The 9,878-nt window shown below is 43.4% G+C and overlaps 1 protein-coding gene across 2 annotated transcripts in view; it reads left to right on the top strand.

The window, feature by feature from the left end:
- The window catches only part of LOC124860520 (magnesium transporter protein 1-like), a 50,121-nt gene extending 40,616 nt beyond the window's left edge, over positions 1–9,505 (top strand). Inside the window, exons 6-10 of one of the 2 annotated variants that reach the window (XR_007036380.1) lie at positions 414–503; positions 6,993–7,056; positions 7,154–7,252; positions 7,932–8,006; positions 8,633–8,684. Coding sequence is in view for 1 of the 2 variants with exons in the window: in XM_047353901.1 (XP_047209857.1) it covers positions 414–503; positions 6,993–7,056; positions 7,932–8,006; positions 8,633–8,723; positions 8,804–8,819 (336 nt within the window). In the remaining variant the exon portion in view is untranslated. Of the gene's footprint in view, positions 1–413; positions 504–6,992; positions 7,057–7,153; positions 7,253–7,931; positions 8,007–8,632; positions 8,724–8,803 lie in introns of those variants that run through there. The other variant, XM_047353901.1, reaches the window with a different exon arrangement.
- Positions 9,506–9,878: the final 373 nt, after the last annotated feature.

Here is a 9,878-nt window from a genome sequence, read left to right on the forward strand (position 1 = left end):
CTGGACACCACCCCGAACATACCATTGCCACTGTCAAACATGTTGGTGGCAGCATCATGTGGATGTGGATGTATTTATTTTGCAGGGTTCAGAGACATTAGTTGACTGAGTTGATGATAAGATGGAGTAAGCTAAATAAGGGGAAGAATAGAAGACAAATTGGTAAAGGCTGCAAAAGCCACATTACTGTTGCATGATTTTCTATTATAGTGTTGCCCTTTTTCAAAAAATAACTTGCTCATGTATCCTTTTTTCTGTGTTTTAATATTCTATGTTTTGCATCAGTTTATTACATATATTCCCCAAAATTTGCTGTAGTTTGTGTTCATAGCATGACAAGATGTGAAAGGATTAGAGAGGCATTTATACCTTTTTCAAGACTCTGTATTGGACTAACTTTTTTTTTCCTTCAGTGCTTTACCCTGATCATGACTTCTGGCCAAATGTGGAACCATATCAGAGGACCACCTTATGCACACAAGAACCCCAATACCGGACAAGTGGTAAGAAAAACAAAACACTGAAAAAATAATTAAAAATACTGTTTAGTCACACCTTTAAATTAGGATTAGGAGCACACTATATTGTTTTGGTACTGGTTAATTTATTCTTGTACAAATAGCTTGGACATTGTGGTTGCAATTAGATGTTCACTATACAGTAACCATCTGTATGCGCCACATAGATTCAATTCATTTCAGCTTTATTTATATAGCGCCAATTCACAACACATGTCGTCTCAAGGCACTTAACAAAGTCAAGTCAATCAAAACCTACAGATTTCAAGTCAGGTACATACATTCCAATTAATCCTAACTATTGAACAGTTCAGTCAGATTCAGTTATTTATTTAAAATGATTAAAAAAATTTCTATCTAAGGAAACCCAGCAGATTGGATCGAGTCAGTGATTTGTAGCAGTCACTCCTCCTGGATGAGCATGTAGAGACAGTGAACAGTCACTGGCGTTTACTTTGCAGCAATCCCTCATACTGAGCATGCATGTAGCGACAGTGGAGAGGAAAAACTCCCTTTTAACAGGAAGAAACCTCCAGCAGAACCAGAACCAGGCTCATTGTGAGCGGCCATCTGCCACGACAGACTGCAGGTTAGAGAAAACAGAGCAGAGACAGAAAAATGACTCCGAAGCACTGATCCAGGAGTCCTTTCTATGGGAAGGAAAAGTAAATGTTAATGGATGTAGCTCCTTTAGTCATTTCATCTAGAAAGAAAGAACAGATAAACTCTGAGCCAGTTTTCAAGGTTAGAGTCTGAAAGAAAGCACATACAGGTCCTTCTCAAAATATTAGCATATTGTGATAAAGTTCATTATTTTCCATAATGTCATGATGAAAATTTAACATTCATATATTTTAGATTCATTGCACACTAACTGAAATATTTCAGGTCTTTTATTGTCTTAATACGGATGATTTTGGCATACATCTCATGAAAACCCAAAATTCTTATCTCACAAAATTAGCATATTTCATCCAACCAATAAAAGAAAATAGTTTTTAATACAAAAAACGTCAACCTTCAAATAATCATGTACAGTTATGCACTCAATACTTGGTCGGGAATCCTTTGGCAGAAATGACTGCTTCAATGCCGCGTGGCATGGAGGCAATCAGCCTGTGGCACTGCTGAGGTCTTATGGAGGCCCAAGATGCTTCGATAGCGGCCTTTAGCTCATCCAGAGTGTTGGGTCTTGAGTCTCTCAACGTTCTCTTCACAATATCCCACAGATTCTCTATGGGGTTCAGGTCAGGAGAGTTGGCAGGCCAATTGAGCACAGTGATACCATGGTCAGTAAACCATTTACCAGTGGTTTTGGCACTGTGAGCAGGTACCAGGTCGTGCTGAAAAATGAATTCTTCATCTCCATAAAGCTTTTCAGCAGATGGAAGCATGAAGTGCTCCAGAATCTCCTGATAGCTAGCTGCATTGACCCTGCCCTTGATAAAACACAGTGGACCAACACCAGCAGCTGACACGGCACCCCAGACCATCACTGACTGTGGGTACTTGACACTGGACTTCTGGCATTTTGGCATTTCCTTCTCCCCAGTCTTCCTCCAGACTCTGGCACCTTGATTTCCGAATGACATGCAGAATTTGCTTTCATCCGAAAAAAGTACTTTGGACCACTTAGCAACAGTCCAGTGCTGCTTCTCTGTAGCCCAGGTCAGGCGCTTCTGCCGCTTTTTCTGGTTCAAAAGTGGCTTGACCTGGGGAATGCGGCACTTGTAGCCCATTTCCTGCACACGCCTGTGCACGGTGGCTCTGGATGTTTCTACTCCAGACTCAGTCCACTGCTTCCGCAGGTCCCCCAAGGTCTGGAATTGGCCCTTCTCCACAATCTTCCTCAGGGTCCGGTCACCTCTTCTCGTTGTGCAGCGTTTTCTGCCACATGTTTTCCTTCCCACAGACTTCCCACTGAGGTGCCTTGATACAGCACTCTGGGAACAGCCTATTCGTTCAGAAATTTATTTCTGTGTCTTACCCTCTTGCTTGAGGGTGTCAATAGTGGCCTTCTGGACAGCAGTCAGGTCGGCAGTCTTACCCATGATTGGGGTTTTGAGTGATGAACCAGGCTGGGAGTTTTAAAGGCCTCAGGAATCTTTTGCAGGTGTTTAGAGTTAACTGGTTGATTCAGATGATTAGTTCCATAGCTCGTTTAGAGACCCTTTTAATGATATGCTAATTTTGTGAGATAGGAATTTTGGGTTTTCATGAGCTGTATGCCACAATCATCCGTATTAAGACAATAAAAGACCTGAAATATTTCAGTTAGTGTGCAATGAATCTAAAATATATGAATGTTAAATTGTCATCATTACATTATGGAAAATAATGAACTTTATCACAATATGCTAATATTTTGAGAAGGACCTGTAGTTAGTCACAGTAGAAGCTCAGCCAGTAGCTATGTCTAGGAGAAAAATGGGGTTAAATACTGAAAGACAGGGCCAAGTGTATCAGCAGTAGAAGGTGAGCATTAAGTTGCTGCCAGCAGAAGCTTGGATGATGCCCCCCTCCAGGAAAACCGGGAGCTGGTTCCACACGAGAGGAGCCTGATAACTAAGAGATCTGCCTCCCATTCTACTTGTAGAGACTCTAGAAACCACCAGTATACCTGCAGTCTGAGAACGAAGTGCTCTGTTAGGAACGTATAGAACAATCAGATCTCTGATGTATGATGGAGCTAAATCATTAAGGGCTTTATATGTGAGGAGGATAATTTTAAATTCTATTCTGGATTTAACAGGGAGCCAATGAAGGGAAGCTAAAATAGGAAAAATATGATCTCTCTTTTTAATTTTCATCAAAACTCTGGCTGCAGCATTTTGAATCAGCTGAAGGCTTTTAACTGCATTTTGTGGACATCCTGATAGTAAAGAATTACAATAGTCCAGCCTTGAAGTAACAAATGCATGGACTAGTTTTTCAGCATCACTCCTGGACAGGATATTTCTAATTTTGGCAATGTCCCGGAGGTGAAAGAAGGAAATCCTAGAAACCTGTTTAACATGGGATTTAAATGACATGTCCTGGTCAAAAGTAACACCAAGGTTTTTTACTTTATTACTGGAGGTCAATTTAATGCCATCAAGGTTAAGTGATTGACTAAGCTAACTCAATGCATTTAGGCATGTAGACAGGGTCAAGACAATCTGCTGCAGTTCAAACTGAGCATCAGAATGGGCAAGAAAGGTGATTTAAGTGACTTTGAACGTGGCATGGTTGTTGGTGCCAGACGGGCTGGTCTGAGTATTTCAGAAACTGCTGATCTACTGGGATTTTCACGCACTACCATTCTAGGGTTTACAGAGAATGGTCTGCAATTAAATTTAATGGCTTAAATGCCCCTGGTAGGGTTCTCCCATGGCAAACAGGCTCTAGATTACGGGTCAGACAAAGAGCGGTTCAAGAACCCCTCATGACTAGGATAGTGCCCCTCCCAGGGACTCCATTATTCTGCTGGAGGACTTCAACGCCCACGTGGGAAACGACAGTGACACCTGGAGAGGCGTGAACGGGAGGAATGGCCTCCCCGATCTGAATCAGAGCGGTGTTTTGTTATTGGACGTCTGTGCTAGTCACGGATTGTCCATAATGAACACCATGTTCAAACATAAGGGTGTCCATCAGTGGACTTGGCACCAGGACACCCTAGGTAGGAGGTCAATGATCGACGTTGTCGTATCATCAGACCTTCAGCCGCATGTTTTGGACACTCGGGTGAAGAGAGGGGCTGAGCTGTCCACTGATCGCCACCTGGTGGTGAGTTGGATCCGCTGGGGGAGGAGAAAGCCGGACAGACTTGGCAGGCCCAACGCATAGTGAGGGTCTGCAGCGAACGTCTGGCGGACCCCTTGGCCAGGGATGTATTCAACTCTCACCTCCGGGAGAGCTTTGACCAGATTCCAAGGGATGTTGGAGACATAGAGTCCGAGTGGACCATGTTCTCCGCATCTATTGTCAATGCTGCCGAACCCGGTGGTGGACACCGGCAGTAAGGGACGCTGTCAAGCTGAAAAAGGATTCCTATCGGCTGTGGTTGGCTTGTGGGACTCCTGAGGTGGCTGACGGGTACCATGGGGCCAAGTGTGCCGCGGCCCGGGCGGTGGCAGAGGCAAAAACTCGGACCTGGGAGGAGTTCGGTGAGGCTATGGAGGACTACCGGTTGGCCCCGAAGCGATTCTGGCAAACCGTCTGGCACCTCAGGAAGGGGGAAGCAGTGCTTCGCCAACACTGTTTACAGTGGGGGTGGGGAGCTGCTGACCTCGACTGGGGACATTATCGGGCGGTGGAAGGAGTACTTCGAAGATCTCCTCAATCCTGCCATCACGCATTCCCTGGTGGAAACAAAGGCTGGGGACTCGGGGTTGGACTCTTTCATCACCCAGGCTGAAGTCACCAAGGTGGTTAAAAAAATCCGTGGTGGCAGGGCTTCGGGGTTGGATGAGATCCGCCCTGAGTACCTCAAGTCTTTGGATGTTGTGGGGCTGTCATGGTTGACATGCCTCTTCAACATTGCGTGGCGGACGGGGACAGTGCCTCTGGATTGGCAAACTGGGGTGGTGGTCCCCCTACATAAGAAGGGTGACCGGAGGGTGTGTTCCAACTACAGGGGATCACACTCTTCACCCTCCCTGGTAAGGCCTACGCCAGGGTATTGGAGAGGAGAGTCCGGCCGATAGTCGATCCCCGGCTTCAGGAGGAGCAGTGTGGTTTTCGTCCCGGCCGTGGAACACTGGACCAGCTCTATACCCTCTACAGGGTACTCGAGGGTTCCTGGGAGTTTGCCCAACCGGTCCACATGTGTTTTGTAGACCTGGAGAAAGCATTCGACTGTGTCCCTCGTGATGCCCTGTAGGGGTTGCTCCAGGAGTATGGAATCGGGGGCCCTTTACTAGGGGCCATCCAGTCTCTGTACAAGCAGAGCAGGAGTTTGGTTTGCATTGCCGGCACTAAGTCGGACCTGTTCCCGGTGTATGTTGGACTCCGGCAGGGCTGCCCTTTGTTACCGGTCCTGTTAATAACTTTTATGGACAGGATTTCTAGGCGCAGCCAAGGGCCGGAGGGAGTCTGGTTTGGGGACTAGAGGATTTCGTCTCTTCTTTTTGCAGATGACGTGGTCCTGCTGGCCCCCTCTAGCCAAGACCTACAGCACGCACTGGCTGGGGCGGTTCGCAGCCGAGTGTGAAGCGGCAGGGATGAAAATCAGCTCCTCCAAGTCTACTTCTGGCATCCACAACATTGCTTTCTCTACATTTCCGGGAATACACATTCAGCCAAACAGATCGACAGACGGATCGGTGCGGCTGCCACAGTAATGGGGGCACTGTGCCGGTCCGTTGTGGTGAAGAGAGAGCTGAGCTGAAAAGCGAAGCTCTTGATTTACCGGTCGGTCTACGTTCCTACCCTCACCTATGGCCATGAACTTTGGGTCATGACCGAAAGTACGAGATCCTGGATGCAAGCAGCTGAAATGAGCTTCCTCCGTAGGGTGGCCGGGCACTCCCTTAGAGATAGGGTGAGGAGCTCGGCCATCCAGGAGGGGCTTGGAGTAGAGCCACTTCTCCTCCACATCGAGAGGAGCTAGTTGAGGTGGCTCGGGCATCTATACCGGATGCCTCCTGGACGCCTTCCTTGGGAGGTGTTCCAGGCACGTCCCACCGGGAGGAGGCCCAGGGGACGGCCCAGGACACGCTGGAGGGACTATGTCTCTCGGCTGGCCTGGGATCGCCTTGGGCTCCCCCTGGAGGAGGTGTCTGGGGAGAGGGACGTCTGGGCGTCTCTGCTGAGTCTGCTGCCCCTGCGACCCGGTCCCGGATAAAGCGTAAGACGACGAGTACGAGGGTCCGAAAAAGAGAAAATATCCAGTGAGCGGCAGTTCTGTGGGCTCAAATGCCTTGTTTATGCCAGAGGTCGATGGAGTATGGCCAGACTGGTTCTCAAATAACCACTTGTTACAACCAAGGCATGCAGAAGAGCATCTCTGAATGCACAACATGTTGAACCTTGAGGCGGATGGGCTACAGCAGCAGAATATCACACCGGGTGGCACTCCTGTCAGCTAAGAACAGGAAACTGAGGCTACAATTCACACAGGGTCACCAAAATTGGACAATAGAAGATTGGAAAAACATTGCCTGGTCTGATGAGTCTTGATTTCTGCTGCAACATTCGGATGGTAGGGTCAGAATTTGGCGTCAACAACATGAAAGTATGGATCCATCTTGCCCTGCATCAACGGTTCAGACTGGTGGTGGTGTAATGGTGTGGGGGATATTTTCTTGGCAAACTTGGTACATGCAAAAGGGGTCCGACCCAGTACTAGCAAGGTGTACCTAATAAAGTGACCGGTGAGTGTATATATATGTGTGTGTGTGTGTGTATATATATATATATATATATATATATAATGTTTTTTTATATTCAGCTCAATTAAAACATGAACTAAAACTTTTACTGTATTTTCAGAGTTACTTCCATGGAAGCAGCCAGGCCCAATTTGTGGCAGAGACGCACATTGTCCTACTCTTCAGTATCCTTCAGTTGTTGTTTTTAAATCTTTATTACACAGTGATTACAAGACCACAAATAACAATTTGTTTGCTTTCCTAAAACTGTTTGTCCTTCAGTCAACAGTGAAACCTCTCTATCAAGCAATGGGCTCTTCAACAATTTAGCCTACCCTACAGTAACATGAAGTTAGATTGACCCTCATTTATCCAACATAGGTACAGTGGGAAATTAGGTAGTTCGTATTTTAACAGCAGGGTGCAACAGATAAAACTGGTATGCATCCGACAACAGATACATAGCAGAAGAAGAATCAATAGGAAGCACATTACTATTACAAATCGTAACTACAAAGTTTGGTCTCATCACCTGTTTTTATAGGTATGTCAAACATTTTGCAATATTTATGTCCTCTTATGTCAGAATGTGAAGAGCGTGATGAGAACTGTTATAATAATTCTGATTGAACCAGGAAATGTATTGGTCAATTCATGGATCAATCACATGTTGTTAATTTTGTCATTAAGCTCCTTGTTAGAAAACAGCCAGTTGAGAAAAAGTACTGAAACATTGAACAGTTGGATATGTGCATTAAAACGTTTAGAGAAGGTCACATTAGGTTCACCTGTAAAGGTTATGGTGCATTTTAGGTTCATCCTGAAATTTCACCTGAAAGCCGAATATCCCAATTTATTATGCGAGTACTCTATGTACAGTCAGTGTTCCCACCTTTAACCGCTATTAGTCAAAAAACTGTTTAGCTTTTTTGAGGCCAAGTGAGTTTTAATTCTGTTAAATTTCAGAAAGTACTTTGAAGCCTTTCACCAGTTGTGCAAAACGAGTAGTTCTGCACAAACCTAAATGTTATACTTGTTTCTGTCTTGACCTTACTATCAGATGGCGCAGTTTCCGCTGGGATTATTCTGTTGTGTGAAGCTGCCACTTCGGACATTGTCATTGGAAAGAGAAAGAGTATGTATATAATACTGATTCCATCTTTTTTGGGACATCTTTGTATAAAGGTGTCATAGTTTTTATGTCTCACAGTAAAGCTTGTATTTTTTTATTAAACTCAGTTCTATCATGCTCTGATTGATGTCTAAAACTCAAGTCCAGTGTAAAAATGCCTCCTGAAGATATCTAAACTGTTTGACTTCAGTTTAGGATAATGGCTTACATTTCTGCTGATTACATTTTTTCCATAACAGTAGTAATATAATTTATGTGGAGCATTGTCAAGTAACAGCACTTGTGTTGTCAAATTTACCAACATTGTTTATGTTTGGTCTCCCAAAAAGCAGGTGGGAGGGTGAGCCTGTACATAATTGATCATATCTCACAGTACCTCATCCCATATTCTGTAATTGATTGTTTTTTTTCTTTTTCAATTGCTCATTATCTTTTTTGTTGTTTTGTCTGTTTACTTAGTTTGATCATTTCTAGTGTGTGTGTCACTAGTATTTTGAAGTCTGTCTTGAGATTTAAAGTATCTTGACATTAAGGGAACTAAAGATTGTTTCTGACATTTTCATTGATTGGTTCAAATATTTAAGAGTCTGTCTATTCATCAAACATACATATAAAATTGTGTCTTTCAGTTATGTGCGTTGCAGGTATCTGTTTGGTGATGCTGTGCTTTAGCTGGCTGCTGTCCATTTTCAGAGCAAAGTACCATGGATATCCATACAGGTAGACACTCTGGCAACACTGCAATGTGAATGGCTTATGCATTTCTAAATAAGGTAAAATTATTTTTGTCTCTGTTGCAGCTTCCTGATGGGTTAGAGATCCAAATTATCCTCCAGACATAACCCAAATGTGAACTTGAAGACAAGAACATCTAAAGTGTCATTAAATAGTCGTTTCCTGCCTATTGTTAAAGTGCCACGTTAGATAAATCCTTGGTAATGGGTTATTGTCTTACCACGGGTTGTACTATGAATCAAGATTAGCATCTTAACTGTCGCCGTTGAGCTGAAAATGGAATTTTCTTCATCAAAAAGGTGACAATATCTAAATTTGACAAAATCACCATGACAACATGCCCTGGACCTATAACCTTCTCATGAGCTATTTAAGTTTAGAGATTTGTTCAGATTGTGAGAAGTAACCTAAAATGAAAGAATTCCACTGCCTTCCCACAGGATTTTCAGATTTGTTTATTTTGGGATTGATTGAATTTTTGCATTTCAAACATGACCTTTCAGAAACAAATTTGTTTTTCCCTGTTAAACTGATGGTGTTGAATTTCCTGTTGTACATTTGTATATCAAAAGAATATTTCATGAATAGAGTTTTATTTGATTATAGCAATAAATCAAGTTATAGTATAGAATACAAAATGATTCAATTGTATTTGTTTTAAAGGGATTGTTAGGGGAGGCATAGATGATTTCGTATAATACAAATAATTTCTTAGTTTTTTTTCCCCTAATAACATATTTACTCAAAATAAAACATTTTATCAATAACTTGAGTAGATCTTTGTTGTGAAATAGAACCAGAGCAAATATATATATTGCTTGCCTAAATTAATTCAATGTCATGGGTTGAAATTTGCTTTCCATAGTGTTATTACTGTTAACTTATAGTTATTTTATGTCTTTAATTTCCCATGCTTATGAGACTCTAGGTGAGATGGGGTTCTTTCTGCCACACTGAAGGTTGTGCCAAAGCTAATCTCTGCAGCATAGAGCAGAATAGTCTATTCTCACCCAGACGTACTGAGAAAGTCAGTTTCCCAAAGTGTATCTGTAAATATTTTTCCACCCCTCTTGTCTTTGTGGAACAGTTAATCGGACATGAAAGTGGACACAAACAGGAATCGGATTGTGGAGACATCAA

This window comes from Girardinichthys multiradiatus, chromosome 23, assembly GCF_021462225.1.
Source record: "Girardinichthys multiradiatus isolate DD_20200921_A chromosome 23, DD_fGirMul_XY1, whole genome shotgun sequence".
NCBI lineage: Eukaryota > Metazoa > Chordata > Actinopteri > Cyprinodontiformes > Goodeidae > Girardinichthys > Girardinichthys multiradiatus.